This window comes from Diabrotica virgifera, chromosome 5 (genome assembly GCF_917563875.1).
Source record: "Diabrotica virgifera virgifera chromosome 5, PGI_DIABVI_V3a".
Taxonomy (NCBI): domain Eukaryota; kingdom Metazoa; phylum Arthropoda; class Insecta; order Coleoptera; family Chrysomelidae; genus Diabrotica; species Diabrotica virgifera.
The window spans coordinates 84,868,361-84,885,321 of record NC_065447.1 but is presented as its reverse complement, the minus strand read 5'-3'; the positions used below and the strand labels follow the sequence as shown (position 1 = coordinate 84,885,321).

The 16,961-nt window shown below is 33.4% G+C and overlaps 1 protein-coding gene across 3 annotated transcripts in view; it reads right to left on the bottom strand.

Moving 5' to 3' along the window:
- The window catches only part of LOC114324206 (ankyrin repeat and SAM domain-containing protein 1A-like), a 351,154-nt gene that overhangs the window by 114,355 nt on the left and 219,838 nt on the right, over nucleotides 1–16,961 (bottom strand). For all 3 annotated transcript variants that reach the window (XM_028271967.2, XM_028271968.2, XM_028271969.2), the window contains 2 exons: nucleotides 8,894–9,141; nucleotides 2,886–3,052 (listed from right to left, as the gene is read on the bottom strand). In XM_028271967.2, coding sequence (XP_028127768.2) covers nucleotides 2,886–3,052; nucleotides 8,894–9,141 — 415 coding nt within the window. The remainder of the gene's footprint in view (nucleotides 1–2,885; nucleotides 3,053–8,893; nucleotides 9,142–16,961) is intronic.

Sequence of the window (16,961 nt, the reverse complement as noted above, 5' to 3'; positions counted from 1 at the left end):
TTTTTAGAAAAGTATGCTCTAAAACAGCGGCCTGTAGCATTATTTAATTTCAAACTACCCTTAAGGCCTAAAATGAACCTCAAAATTTGAAAAGGTAAACTGATAAAATTCCATTTTCATCATTCTTTTAACAGCATAAGGCAAGCCGATAATGGTTTGTAATTTTTTTCTGCAAAAGACATACGTACATACTTTAAATAAAAACAGTTTGAGCATTTAGACATAAGTAAATTTTTTCAAAAAACAAGCTCAAAAGTGTAATTTTTTTGAAAAATCTCAAAGTTTGACCCCTTAAATCTCTGATGGGCACGGATGAAAAAATTTGAAATTTGGCTGAATGTTAGCCTCTAGCAGGTGGAATAAGGTGTAAAAATTTGGAGTTGCAGACTTACCTCATATAGGAGTTACAGGCCTGAAAAATGGTCAAAATTTGAGCGATTGCGGGCAGGGTAATTAAAATTCAAATAAACTGTCTAATGAAATAAAAATTAATCTATTTTCACCAGATTTCACAATGAATACAAATTTATACAGGGTCGGCGAAAGAAAAGAGTTCAGCTTGATATTTGGCAGTTATTAGATTTTAAGGGAATGCCGAAACAGGTCGATTTTTATTTTTAAATTACAATTTTTTTATATATATTTCATACGTCTCCATGACGTGTCATCGTCAGTGACGTCATCCATCTGGGCGTGATGACATAATCGATGATTTTTTTAATGGGAGTAGGGGTCGTATGTTATCTCATTTGAAAGAATGTTCAATTCTCTGTTCAGAAGTATAAACAATAGTATAGTAAACAACAGCATAAACAATAATATAATTATTTATACAGGGTGGCCAAAAATTAATTTTTGAATTAAATTAATTGACACAAAAAGAAGAATTCATGTAATTTATTTAACTCAAAATACATTTTATTACTGTCATAAAATGGAAAAAAAATATTATTTGGCAAATAAAAATAGATTTCCGCTTAAATTAAATGTTCAAACTGTCAAGAGGTAGGTGGGAGGCTGTTTGTGATTTAATTTAAGCGAAAAGAAATGTTTATTTGTGAAATAAACATTTTTTTATATTTTCTGACAGCAGTACAATGTATTTTTAGTTGTCACAAGACCCCTATTCCCACTTAAAAAATCATCGATTACGTAATCACGCTCTGATGGATGACGTCAAGTAATATGAGATGTATCCCAAAAAGTTGCAATACAATAAAAATAAAAAAGGACCTATTTCAGCATTTCCTTAAAATCCAATAGGTAACTATTGCCAAATATCAAGGTGGACCCTTTTCTTTGGCCCACCCGGTATAAATTTTTATTCATTATGAAATCTGGTGAAAATACATTAATTTTTATTTCATTAGACAGTTTATTTGAATTTTAATTAACCTGTCCGCAAACGCTCAAATTTTGACCATTTTGATTTTTGACCATATTTTCAGGCCTGTTACTTCTATATGACGTAAGTCTGCAACTCCAAATTTTTACTTCTTATTCTACTTGCTAGGGGATAACATTCAGCCAAATTTCAAATTTTTTCATCCGTGCCCATCAGGGATATAAGGGGTCAAACTTTGAGATTTTTCAAAAAATTACATTTTTGAGATTTTTTTTTTAAAATTTACTCCTCAAAGCTCAAACTGTTTTTATTTAAAGTATGTACGTATGTATTTTCCAGAAAAAAATTACAAACCATTATCGGCTTGCCTTATGCTGTTAAAAAAATGCTGAAAATGGAATTTTATCAGTTTACCTTTTCCAACTTTGAGGTTCATTTAAGGCCTTACGGGCAGTTTAAAATTAAATAATGCTACAGACAATTTTTTTAGAGCATACTTTTCTAAAAAGTTTGGTATTTGATTTATTGTTCTAGGATAAACCTCAGTAAAAATATTGGCTAAAGAGCGAAGCCATGTTTTCCGTGAAAATAATCGACACGCTTTAACAAAAATGGCCGTCATCGGCAAACTAAATTTTTTTAAAATAAAATGAATGCAATTTTGTACTCTCTATAGACTGAAGTTTAAAAGGTAGAAAAATAAAAAATATTGAAAATAGTCGAACAACCACCTTTGGACCACTTGGCTTGGATTGACCCGTATGTAATGTCATTAGTACTAGAGGAAGGTCTACAACTAAAAACAATTGTTTTACGACTGCCTTTTAAAAAATATATTTTGTTATGTATTCATACAACAGCATCGAGTACATGGTTGCAAGGTACCAACAATTGTTTCTTTTATTTTTGGCATTATTGGCTTCATAACTGAATTGGTTTCGTAAATTGTTCACCCAATTGGGATTCGAACCCAGATTTTCTTCACTTCAAGAAACAATTCTGTCCGTTTGACTAGATACGTTCATTTTTTTAAAAAGTTCACATAATATTTGTTACAGGTATAAAACTCTGCAAAATTAACTTATTATAAAAAATTTTGTTGATGTTTTATTTTTTCCAGGATTATATTACATTGATTTTCGTGTTCCGTTCTGGAATAAAAAATTCTTGAAGGAGTCCATGCATGGTTCTTTTAGGTTAAATATTTTAGAAGCATCTGATAAAACTCTGATAATAAACCACATCATGGATTCAATCATGTTCAAACTTTGTTATAGAGAATTCCCATAACGAAGGGTGAACAAATTTGAAGCAATATTTAGAGGTATGAAGACAGAGGGAAATTGTACGGTTTGGATAAGAGATTAATTTTTTTAAACGCCTTTCAGGCGGAATGCGAAAATCAAGTCAACTTCTACAGTTACAATATTGCAAATAATATCTAGACAGTGCAATCAGTTCAGTAAATACATGCTAAAAGTGCTGTACACAAAAAATAATACTGGATATCAAAGACGCAATCATGCTGTCACGAGCTCACCTGACTCAATGGACGAATTTTCTCGTAGATAATACTTTCCGCCTGCATGGCAGAAGGTGGAGGATGGTCTGGCGTAGGCGGTTGGTTATAGTGAGTCGGCGAAAGTGGGAAGTGGTCTGTCCTCAGCATCTTCTTCTCTGATTTGGTTGAGTTGCTTGAGCTTCCGGCTGTTGACAAAAGAAAAAACTCGTCATAAAGATATTGTGGTCAATTTGAGCTGGCACAAGATGCCAATTAGCAGTATATGATTATGAAAGCACTGACACAACATGTAATTACGGGTGTATTTTAAACGGTACCCCGTTATGATAAGAAAAACGCCCTCATTCCCATCTATTTGAATAAAAAATCAGACTCAGTGCTATTTTTACGTATAGAAGAATACCGTACCTTTCATTTGCAATTTTTAAAATTAAAATCCATTAACTACCACGGCGTCAGGAATTGTTTTAAATAAACATTAATTTTTGGTGCTACGCGCAGGAGAGCGGTGTTCGATTCACACAAGTTGATTTCCACCAAAATTTCTTCCAATCTTTATCTAATATTATTTTCTTACACTATATTTTGTTGTATTTTAATATTTTAATTCCACAAAAATCAAACTAATTTGATTATTGTTTGTGAAATATTGTTTAAACAGTTGCATATGTTTAAAAATAATAAACTTTTATTCTCTAACTTAAAATATATGAACAAAGAAAGTTTTTGCCAAAAAAAGTGTTATTTCAAAGGACAGAGCATGTGTTTTTATTTTGCAATAAACAAATTTATTTATTTATATCGAAATGTACTAAAAATTAAAATTTGTCAATTATCAAAGGTCATTGGAATGCCCAATCAGAGCAAACTATTCGTTGTCCTGCGCGTAGCACCAAAAAAAAGTGTATTTAAAAAAATTGCTGACGCCGTAGTGGTTACTGTAAGGTACTGTATTCTTCTATATTTTTTTTTATTACATATTTTCATTTACAATCTGCTTCATCGAAGCTATAAGCAAATAGTTTGAATGTTAAATACATGAGGGAGAAGCTGCCCTGTGGCAACCCTCCTATTATAATTTTTTACATTTGATCACAATATGTATATATTTAATTTATTAAATCTGTTGGCCATAGTTTCTTCAGTCGTCTTGCGAATTCGGGAGGAGTGTTCAGCAGTCTTGCGAATTCGGGAGGAGTGTTCAGCAGTCTTGCTTCATCATTTGGATGACTTCTCAGTCCATCAAGGTAGCTCTTTGTGATCCTTGGAATTTCTTCCTCTACCAAGGGTGTAGCTGAGTCCTCGTGTAGGGTTTTATTGCTTACATACCAGGGTGCGTTGAATATCATCCTCAATATTTTTGATTGGACTCTTTGTATTATCTTGATATTTGATGGCTTTGAGCATCCCCAGAGTTGAACACCATAGGTCCAAATTGGTTTTATCATAGTTTTATACAGGAGCAGTTTATTTTCAATATTGAGTTTTGATTTTCGACCAATAAGCCAGCTCATTTGTCGTATTTTGATGTTGATCTGGGTTTTCTTGGCTTGGATGTGCGGCTTCCATGTTAATCTTTTGTCAAGGGTTAGTCCCAAATATTTGACTTGTGTGCTGACTGGTAATTGTGTATCATTTAGTGTTATTGTTGGGCATACATCTCTTCGGTTTGTAAATGTAACTTGGGTTGACTTCGTTTCATTTACTTTCGCCTTCCATTTGTTGAGCCATGTTCCCAATTGGTCAAGGTGGTTTTGCAGTTGTGCAGACGCGATAATAGGGTCCTCATTGACAGCGATTATGGTGGTGTCATCAGCGAATGTTGAGATTTGGGTTGTTTCAGTGGTTGGGATATCTGCGGTAAATAATAGGTAAAGGAGAGGGCCCAGGACACTACCCTGTGGTACACCTGATTTAATGGGAAAATATGTGGAAGTTGCTGTGTTATATTTTACTTGGAAGTAACGATCTTCAATGTAGGATTTCATGATTAGGTAGTAGGGGGTTGGAAGTATACATTTGAGTTTGTATAAAAGTCCAGTATGCCATACTCTATCAAATGCCTTTTCTACATCTAAGAATGCCGCTGTGCAATATTTTTTTTCCTCAATAGCAGTAAGGATTTTTGTTATAATTCTATGAGTCTGTTGTGTTGTGGAGTGTCTCTCTCTAAAACCAAACTGGTGTGTGGGTATTTCTACATCTAGGTTAATGTCATTCTTCAGTCTACCAAGTAGTAGTCTTTCGAAGATCTTAGACATTATCGGCAACAAGCTGATTGGCCGATAGGATGATGTTTTATTTGGAGGTTTACCCGGTTTGTGAATCATTATTATTTGCGCAAATTTCCATGTGATTGGGAAATATGTCAGTCTGATTGCACTATTGTATATTGTAGTTAGCATGACCAATGCTCTTCTCGGAAGATGTTTCAGTATTAATCCTGTTATTAGGTCAAATCCAGGTGCTTTGTGGTTATTGCATTTTTCTATTTCTAGTTTAACTTCTGATGTATTGAATGGTATTACTGGGAGCGTCATAGGGCAAGCACTATCCAGGAAGTCTCTTATTAAGTTTCCATCATCATTATTCTCTACTTGGTGTTCTTTAAAAATACCAGCTAAGTATTCTGCAAATGCTGAAGCTTTTTCCTCGTCTGATCTTCCCCAAGTACCATCATCTTTCTTAATTGGCGAGTTGTGTTCTGTAGGTCTCTTTAAGTGTTTTGTTGCCTTCCATATTGAGTGATCTTCTTTAGACAAGGTACTAATGTAGTGTTCAAATGTGGCATTGCGTGCTTCATTTAGCGCTGTTTTTAATTGTCTGGTTAATCGATTATATTCGTGTTTGTCATTAATGTTGCGGCTTCTTTGCCATCTACCTCTTGCTCTTCGTTTTTCGACTATTAGTTGTCTAATATAATTCGAAGTGGTATTTTTGTTTTCTTGCTTTGGAGTTGATGGTGTAGCTCGATATGCAGCTTGCTGAATTTGACAGGTGAAGTGGTTTATAGCCTTATCTATGTCATCTTTTTCTTTGAGTCTGATTCCAAGATTTATATTCGTGTCAAGCTGGTACTTGAATTCATACCAATTAGTTTTAGGGGAAGTCAACTTGGGTATTTCAGGTCGTTTGATTATGTGGGTGCTGATTGTTGCTATGATTGGTGTGTGGTCAGACGAGAGATCCCAACTTGCTTCTATGTTTGTGTAGTTTGCTGCAATTCCTTTTAGGATAAAGAAGTCGAGTAGATCTGGTAGTCTATTTGTATCGGACGGCCAGTACGTTGGTTGTCCCGTCGATAAGTAGGTGCAGTTTGTGTTGTTGATGGCATCTAGTAGGCTTCTGCCTTTTGGTGTAATGAGTCGTGAACCCCAATTCGTATGCTTAGCATTCCAATCACCTCCAACAATGAATTTGTTACCTAGCTTGTTGAATAGTTCTTCGTATTCTTCAGTTGTGATTCTATGTCTAGGAGGGCTATATATTGCAGCAATTTCGAAGTTCCAAGGCCTGGCATTTATATTAAGTATTGTTGCTTGTAGCTTATCTGTTTTATGTTCCGGCATTTGATGATGTTGTATATTGTTCCTTATAATTATTGCAGATCCTCCATGGGCTGTTCCATCTGGGTGACTAGTGTGGTAGACTGAGTATTGAGGTATTTTAATTACGCTTCTTTCTGTGAAATGCGTTTCGGATACAAAGAGGATGTCTATTATGTTGTCCTCTAGGAATTGGATTACTTCTGCTTTATGGTTTGCTAAACCATTTGCGTTCCATTCGGCTATTCGAACAGATCTAATGAATTTTATTAATTAATGTTGTTAGCGTGGTAAGGATCATGCTGTTTTGATTCATTAGTTGGGTGAACATTGCTTTAAATTCGTTTAAGAATAAGTTCATCTGAGACCCTATGTCAGCTACTTGATTTCCTGCTCTTACTGCTTGGGCATAGGATTGGGTTCCATTCTGTTGTTGGTACTGACAGTATGCCCTGATTTAGCTAGTTCACTTTTTATTTCTTCGACTGGCATCGAGTGGTGTAAATTTCTTATAACTACCCTATAAGCTCTATCTTGTTTTGCTTGGTATGTGTGGTGAACTATTTTGCTACTATTTAAATGCTGTATAAGTTTTCTGTATGACTCAATAGTTTTTGTGTTTATTTTTATTGTGTCATTTGGGAGAGCTTTCGACTGGTAGTCTTCTGCTTTAATGACTGTCGAAAGGTTTTCAGTCATCTTTTTGATATCATTTACCCCATAGATAAATATAGGTGGAGGTTTAGGTGTTACTGGTGTGTTATTATTATCAGTTACGTTTTCTAATGGTTCAAATCTGTTGTTTGTACTCACTTGCATTGTTGTTGTGTTATCATCTTTGGGGTTTGCTTTTCTTTTTTTTGTAATTTTTTTGACTGTTTGCCAATCATGGACATTTTCTATGGTTTCGTCGTCTTCATCGCTTGAGTTTTCCATGACAAGTTCCTCTCCACTGAGGATGTATTGGGAAGCATTTGATGTATTTGGTTGATCCATTTGAGGTGCAGGGAGGTTTTGGTTATATTGGTGATTATTGTTTGGGAATGGAGTAGGCGGGATATATTGGTTTGTTGTCTGTTGGCTGCTCGGGAATCCATAAAATGGGGGCGATATTACTGGAGGTTGTTGAGGCTGTGTATATATTTGGGGCACATTATACAACCCCCCATTTGGCACTTGATTTTGGTGGTACATTTCCTTAATATAGTACGCCACTGAGTTAAAAATTAATCACATAAATAGTAATTTAGAATTAATCACTCAAATCGTTTTTTAATTATTATTTCACTAATTACCATAAACTAGTCCCGGCCGATAGCCGAGACCGGCACAAAAACTTGGAACTTGGATCTCGAGAGCGATATGGTACGTCTTTACTGCTCGGAATCCAAATACACACTATTCTTCTATATGTAAAAAAAAATTAAACTTGCTGTCTGCTTTATCGGAATGGGACGTTTCATCGCCAGTTAGTCAGTTGATTTTGTATTATGGGAGATAACTCGACACGACGTTAAATTCAGTTCAAAATTATGTCAATTAAACAGATAAAAAATATATGTTAATTAAACAGATAATTAAAAAATATTATTATATTTACTGTTCTATTTCTACTTCCCCTAATGTTCATACTAAATAGTACTAAATTTGTAGTGTTAAATGGCCTTTGTAGAAATAATATGTTCAAATTTATGTAGTGTTAGCTTGGGTTAGGTTAGGTCATTTCCTACAATTCCTAATTAATATTAAAAATAAATAATAAATGTAACTGTCGAAAATTGGTCGGAAATTCGGAAATAAATCAGTTAGCGATTAACTGACTGGCGATGAATCGTCCGGCGATCAATTGGCGGCGATAAACTGGCGGCGATGAAACGTCCTAGACCCCTGTTTTATATTCAGTCAGCCTATTCAAACGATCTTAATGAAATTCACAGTATTGTTTTCTTATATGAAGGTCCTAAGTGTAGCATAAATGGTTGAAAAACGTAAAATGCGAATACTTGTTTTTTTATCGATTTTTCGCAATTATTGCTATTTTCCAACAAGGGTGACAATTTTTAAAATTTTTAACGAATTCTATATTGTAGAAAATTTAATTGCGCACCTTTTATGTCAGTACAACTTTTCTCAGAAATGAATACTTTCAAAGTTATAATCAACAAACGAAGAAAAAAATCGAATTTTTCCTTCATTTTTTGACATTTTGATTATTTAAACAATGTTCCGGACCTTTTTGAGTGGGAGGATAACTCAAATATTATTATATGAGTTATTTTCATGCAATTTCTGCAAAACAATATGAGTCACCTCTCAACGTCCAAATGTACTAATATTTTTACAGATGCGCCCTGGTCTAATATTATCTCATAATAGACATAAAATAAAACGCTATGTATGTCATCAACCACACTATCAACTGATATAACACAGGTTGACTTGACCCTTTAAAAAATCACATTGATATTGCACTTTACTTACTATTTTCGTCGGAAATCATGATGAAAGCACTAGAAACAAAGGTCGTTTCAGGCGCCGAAGAACTTGCAATAGGTTCTTCGTGTTTCCGTCGAAAATCGTATTCTTCGTATACTTCCGGATGTCTACGAAGTTTTCTTCGAGGATTCTGTTGCTTGATTATCATGTTTTCGTACATGGAAGTGATAGCTATAGGTTCGTGTTTCTTCCTGCTATCCAAATCTTCGCTCTTCCCTCGTTGGAGCTCACTTCTATAATAAAAAGAAAAAATGGATGACTTTTTATTATTACGACTTTTGTTTATGGTTTAAATGCATAAATGCCTGCAACTCCTAAAATAGTCGGTTCAAATATCAGGTAATACAGAAAATCCTGTCTATAATTTACTAAGTAAAGCTCTCTTAAACTCCTATTCTCCTATTAAACTTCAATACCTGCCACATAACTCTATACTATATATCTAACTATATCTGAATCATATTGATCTTTCAGTCACAACTCCAATATTAATTTCACCTACACCTCCCTGGATTAAACTGTTAGCCTCTTGTCAAGGTGTAATCCAAGATATTTAAAGTATCATTTTTAGGAATTTTCTTGTTATGCATTAGGATATTGCGACATTTAGTGAATACTACGTTAACTGAATTTTGTTTTGTTGACCTTTATCTTCCATTTCTTAGCCCATATTTCAATTAAATGTATGTTTTGTTGCAATATTTCAGCTGTCTGTCTGTATGGGATCTAGGTTTTTTAGAATTGCAGTGTCATCTGAGAATGTTGCGATTCTAGATTCTTCTCCAGTTGGGAAATCATCTGTAAATATTGTGTAGAGAAATGGTCACAAGACGCTGACTTGCGGGACCCCACCATTTATGTTGGCGATGTTAGACACTCTTTCTTCATAAATTCGTTATTCGGCTTATGTGGTCATTTCATTCTACTCTTCTGTTTCTTACCCAGTTATTACTGTTGTCTACCTTGCATCTTCGCCGTATATCTGTACTGCTAGCCCTGTCCCTTGAAAATCTCATGAACCTGGCTCATTCATTTGGGGACGTGAATCTACGAACTAAACGAAGGAATCAGACATTACTGAAAAGATCAGAATGCACATCGAACCCTGTCGCGCAATTTAGTATGCAATTAAAATAATCAAATGCTTTTAGCATTCATTTTTTTTTTTCGATTATGCGTATTTTCAAGGTTCATGAGGTTTTGCACCAACTCTACCATCGAATTTTCTAAGGGGTTTATCTCTGCTGTTTCTAGCAATCTTCTTGTCATCTCTGTGCCAGGTCGTGTCTGCAGCGAATGTCATTATTCGTCTGATGCATGTTTTGTAAATTGTGCCTTTCATTTCTTTCCCGCTTTTTTTATTTCTCCATATTTTTTCCGTAGCTATTGACATTTTGACTTTTTTGGGGAAATTAACATGTTAGTGGACCCCGCAACACTCCTTATGGAAAAGTGGTCCAGGTCAAATTTTACTAAATTTTGGTCAATGATAGTTCTCAGTGAGTAGATTAAAAAAGTCCATGGACCTAGGTCTGAAAAACTATTATTCTCGAGCTACAGCCTTCTAAAGTTCTTAAATTCAGGTACTCGGTTTACATTAAGTGCACTAATTCACGGTCAAGTGAATGAAAATATCTATTACTGAAAGAAGACAGACTCATTTTCTTCATGCATATTTGCGTGTTGCATATGAATTCGTGGTCAAAAATGGATGCATCGTATATTAGTCTTCAGAAAACCTCCGAAAAGTCCTCAGAAAACTGAAATAGGTGCGATAGAAAATGTGCTGCTAGAGTGACAACAATTATCATGTTTTCATGAATGCTTCACACTTATCTAATACCAGCATAGCTGCAGTTCCACCTTATCTTTATAAAACTACTGAACAGTGGTGGATTTAGGGCGACAATAGGGGAATTCCCCCCGTAACACGGTCCAGAATTAAAGAAAAATTGTTGAAACATGATTATTACACGTTGAAATATGTTAGTTTACATGCAACTTACTACAGACAGACAAATCCAACCCAATTAACTCGACGGTTAGGAAAATAAAGGGAACTTATTGCACATTTTATTACCTATGTCTTTTATGTAGTTTGGGTTTATCTATTTTATATATTTTGAGGTTGGTGTTTTATTGGAAGTCGCCCCCCTCCCCAAGGCAAATGTTCCGCCATTGCTACTGAAGTATTCTGATAGGTCGTTAGTTAATACGACAAACGATGCATCTAACCGAACTCAACAAAATCTTAACGTACAGATAGCCGAAGATGACATAAACCCGTTTTTTCCATGGAATATTGTAATTCATATTTCGCGTTTACCTACTACCATGTATGTACTTCGTTTTTTCTTTTCGTATTGATCAAGTCCACTCTATTCTGCATACGTGAAAACGTGAGATGTCTTGTTATGCTCTAGCAGCACTTATTGAGGTTGTTCCTCAATTTTCTGAAGGCGCTTCAGTAGCAGTGACGGAACATTTGCCTTGGGAGAGGGTGGCGACTTCCAATAAAACACCAACCCCTAAATGCATAAAATAGATAAAACCCAAACTTCAAGACATAGATAATAACATGTGCAATAAGTTCCCTTAATTTTCCTAACTGTCGAGGTAATTGGGTTGAATTTGTCTATCTGTAGTAAGTTTCATGTAAGCTAATATATTTTTTATGTTTCAACAATTGTTTCTTTAATTCTGTACCGTGTTAGGGGGGAAATTACCCCATTCCCCCTAGATCCGCCGCCGTTCAGTAGATAGTTTTCTAAAGATAAGGCAGAACTGCAGCTATGCTGGTATTGGATAAGTCTGAACCATTCAAGAAAACATAATAATTCTTATGTCGCTGTAGCAACACATTTTAGTGCACTTAACGTAAACCGAGTATATCAATTTAAGAACTTAAGAAGGCTGTAGCTCGAGAATAATAGTTTTTCAGACCTAGGTGCCATGGACTTTTTTAATCTACTCACTGAGAACTATCATTGACCAAAGCTTAGTTAAATTTGTCCGGGAGCACTTTTTCATAAGCAGTGTTGCGGAGCCCTTTTCTGGCGGTGCAGCATACGTTGTAGATCATTTTCACTTTGAGAGATTAGTATTGCATTTACTGCATAGCAGATTATTTTAAGTTGTTTGTCATTCATTTGGTATCCTTTTTTAGTTCTTACTTTTTTTATTCTTTCATCCATGATGAGGTTGAACAATAGAGGACTCAGGAAATCCCACCGTCTTATCCCATTGCCAGCACCAATTGGGTCACTTAGTTCTTCTTTTACTTTTACTTTTATTCTGTTGTTCTGGCAGAAATTTTCGATCGTTTTAATTATTCCTAGAAGTACATCTCTTGCATACAATAAATGGATAATCTCATTTAATTGAACTCTGTCAAATGTCTTCTTACAGACCACGAAATCTAAATATGCCGATTCGTTGTATTCTAATGTCTCTTGAACTTGCCCCATTATAAATATAGCGTCGGGGCATGATCTTCCCGGCCTAAAACCTTGTTCTTCTGCTAGTATTATAATTTCACTCTGTTATCACTTTGGTTGTTAATTTTAATGTTGCATTTAATAAAATATTTCCTCTGTGTTGTGGACGGCTGTAGCTCAGCGGTAAGATTCTGGCTTCATACGCCAGAGCGCATGAGTTCGAATCTCGGCATCAACAACGACATTTTCATTTCTAAAAATGATACACGAGCCGTTCACCGTGCTCCGGAGGGTACGTTAAGTTGTCGGTTCCCTGGATTAGTGTGAGCATCGACACTAACTACATCAAACAGGGTTAAAGATGCAAGTGGCCGAAAACTGTCCGAAAGGATCTCCCCATTAAAAATTCCATACGATATTATTAATATTATTCCTCTGTAATTCTCCGTGTCCCATTTGTCTCCATTTCTGAAGACAGGTATTAGCATGCTTGATCTCCATCCTTGTGGTATTCTGTTGTGTTCTACTATTTTTTGGATTAGTTTTAATATCTGTTTGGTCAGATTTTCTCCTCCGTACTTTAGGAGTTCATTATATTCTGTCCTCTCCTGGTGATTTTCTATTAAAATAGTTGGAAATATTTTTTTGTTTTTCGTCTAACAGTAGGTAATTAAAATAGGTTTTTAGGATTAATTTTTTTTCAGGCAAGCATATTTACAATGTTCATCAAGTATTCATTCAATCAACATCTTCACAATAGTTTTCAGTATTTCATACACTTTTATCAAGTATTTGTTTCAACAATGTATAAAAATATGTTCGTTTTTTTTTTTAAGTTTTTCATGAATCTCGTAGAATTTGTAAACGTTTTACCAAGTTTTAACTTTTATGAACGATTATTACTGTAACGAAAGTGGAAAATTACTTAGAGGTTAATAACCGTCTGTCGGAAATTTAGTTAGGGAGGTTAATGTGCATTTAAATTATGTATTATCACAGAGCAATGCAAAATCTCGAGATTTACAATTATTCTGAATATTTGAAAAGTAAATATTACTGCCCAGACAAACTCTTGTTGAAATATTAAAATTTATACAATTGAATTCAGACTACTTATGAAATACCTAATCTATGTTTGTGATCTGGTAAAATTATAATAGGTTAAACCATTGTAGGCCAGCGTCCTATTTAGGTATAGCTGAAAATTTTTTTAACCATTACAATTTGTTTTATTTAAAAAAAATGTTCCATAGATATTTTACGCAATAGTTTACTAAAGCAATAGTTTATAGCAATATTTTACTAAATTATAATTTTTGTTGTATAATATCTCCAATATCCTTTCAATAAAAAAATATAAATATCAGACTTCCTTAAAATTTACACATTTAATATACTCTGGGCTAATGCAAAATTCATGGAAAAGTTATTTACCAGCAATTTTATTGCTGGAATCGAATTATAAGATCCTATATATTAATAATATAGGTATGCAAAGTCCGCAGATAGTGTGCTACTTTTTTTATAAACAAAATGGCGCCGACAAATCGTATTTTTTTCAATTATTGCTTTATAACTCCGAAGATTTTATCTCTACAACAAAAACACCCAAATAAAAATTCACCGCAATTAAATTCTGCATAGAGATATGTTTTTCACGTTTTGCTCCGACGAAAATTTTCCTCGGAAAATGCGAGTTTTCCTAACAAAAACTCTAATTTTTAAATAAAATTTTAGGTAAGTAATTACCAATCAATAATTAAATAACTTAGTGACATCAAAGCTTTCTTGGTATAGATTGTAATTCCAGAAGCCGGTGAAAATTAAACGTATATTTTAACAACAATTCAATTGTTAATTAACAATTTACGATCGCAATAATAACCAAAATAATCATGATACATTGATCAAACTTATAAAGTTTATAAAGAAGATGGGATGCTTATTTAATATTTTATCGACAAAATATAAATTTTTCTTTTTTTTTGCATAATCTTTAAATTTTGAAAAAAAAAATAGTTATAATACGCTGGTCTAATTAGTAAAGTACAAAGAAAGGTTATTTACCAGCAATTTTATTGCTGGAATCGAATTATAAGATCCTATTTATTATTAATATAGGTATGCAAAGTCCGCAGATAGTGTGCTACTTTTTTTATAAACAAAAGGGCGCCGACAAATCGTATTTTTTTCAATTATTGCTCTATAACTCCGAAGATTTCAACTTTACACCAAAACACTCAAATAAAAATTCACCCCAATTTAATTCTACATAGAGGCATGTTTTTCTCGATTTGCTCCGACGAAAATTTTCCTCGAAAAATGTGGGTTTTCCCAACAAAATCTCGAATATTCAAATAAATTTTTTGGGCCAGTAATTATTTATCAATAATTATATAGCTTGGTGAAATAAAAGCTTTCTTGGTATAGATTATAAATTCAGAAGCCGGTGAAAATGAAACGAATATTTTAGCAACAATTCAATTGTTTATTAACAATTTACAGTCACAATAACAACCAAAATAATCATGAGACATTGATCAAACTCAAAAAGAGTATAAAGGTGTGATGCCTATTTAATATTTTTGTCGACAAAATAATTTTTTCATTTTTTGCATAATCTTTAAATGTTTAAAAAATTGTTATAAACAAATTAACATTTCTCAGAAATTGTTTATTATATTCTAATTTTAAAAAATACTTAAAATGCGTATTTCATAGGTCTTGAAAATGAATGCTTTAAAAAAATTTCCAACCATTTGCAAAAAAGTTATGAAACAACAAAGTAAATATACGATTTCTCCGTTGTTTATAATTTATTTTAATTGTTTCAAAGCTTAGAAGTGAGTCTATGGTACAATCTAATTACTCACAAAGAATGTCAAAAATTAGTGCAATGGTTATATTTTAATCAAAGATTAAAAATATTTTTTTTTGTAATTTTTAGCGCAAAAGTAGGCCTGATACAGAGTCGGAGCTAAAATGTTCACTCGAAGCGACTGACACGCAGCATACATTATTTATTAAAAGTGTACGTCGCGCGGCCGATCGTCGCTCCGAGTGAAAATTTTAGCTACCGTACTGTATTACTCTACTTTCGCGCGTGTAAATTACAAAAAAATATATTTATAATCTTTAATTAAAATATAACCATTAAACTGATAATCGATATTTTTTTTGTAACTAATTAGCTTGTACTTTAAACTCACTTCTACGCTTTGAAAGAATTAAAAAAAATTATAAACACCGTAGCAATAGTATGTTTACTTTGCTGTTTCATATTTTTTTTGCAAATGGTTGCGAAAAAGTTTTAAAGCATTCATTTTCAAGATATTTGAAATGCGCATTTTAGCTATTTTTTTAAATTATGATATAATAAAAACTTTCTGAGAAACGTTTGTTTATAACTATTTTTTAGACATCTGAAGATTATGCAAAAAATAAAAAATGTATATTTTGTCGACAAAATGTTAAATAGGCATCTCATCTTTATAAGATTTCAAAGTTTGATCAGTGTATCATAATTATTTTGGTTATTATTGCGACCGTAAATTATTAATTAACTATTGAATTGTTGCTAAAATATTCGTTTAATTTTCACCAGCTTCTGGAACTATAATCTAAACCAAGAAGGGTTTTAAGTCACCAAATTATTTAATTATTGGTAGATAATTACTTATCTAAAATATTAGTTGAAAATTAAAGATATTGTTGGGAAAACCCGCATTTTCCGAGGAAAATTTTCGTCGGATCAGATCGGGAAAAACACGTCTCTATGCAGAATTTAATCATGGTGAATTTTTATTTGAGTGTTTTTGTTGTAAAGTTAAAATCTTCCGAGTTATAGAGCAATAATTGAAAAAAACACGATTTTCGGGCGCCGTTTTGTTTATAAAAAAGTAGCACACTATCTGAGGACTTTGCATACCTATATTATTAATATATAGGATCTTATTATTCGATTCCGGCAATAAAATTGCTGGTAAATAACTTTTCCCAAAAATGGCCTATTCTCCGATAATCAGCCCAGACTAATAGTAAAAGATTTATATCGACCCCTTTTAGGCTATTGCTTATGTACAGAAAAGGAACTACAAAGTTAACGGGATTTTATTGTTTCATAATATGGTCAATGGACCTCTAAATATGAAAAAACTGCCGAGTGTTACCATTTAAACGGATGCGTTTTTGAGAAAGGGGTGAATTAGTCCCTAGGCACAGGATGATTTAGGTTGAGTTTTGTGCACTTTTGAGACAAACACGTCGACAGAAAAATTGTTCCAGGTTAAATTTACTATAGAAATATCTTTTTCAGTAAACATAAATATCATCTGTAAACAGTAACGCGGTAAAATAGTTAAAATAGAGAAACAAAAAAATAAAGGTATAAAACTCCGTGTTTCCACTCTTCCTATAGTAAATAGTAAACTAACTATACAGGGTGTCCAGAAACTCCTGACAAACAAAGACGGGAGATTCCTCAGATAGTTTTAAGAAAATTTGACCCAATTTACCCAGTCTTCCTGCTTCCTAAAGGAGCTAGAGCTTCTTGAAGATGGCTTCTTGTAATTAGCTTTTTTAATACTTTCAGAACGCTTCTATTTAGAAAAACGGCC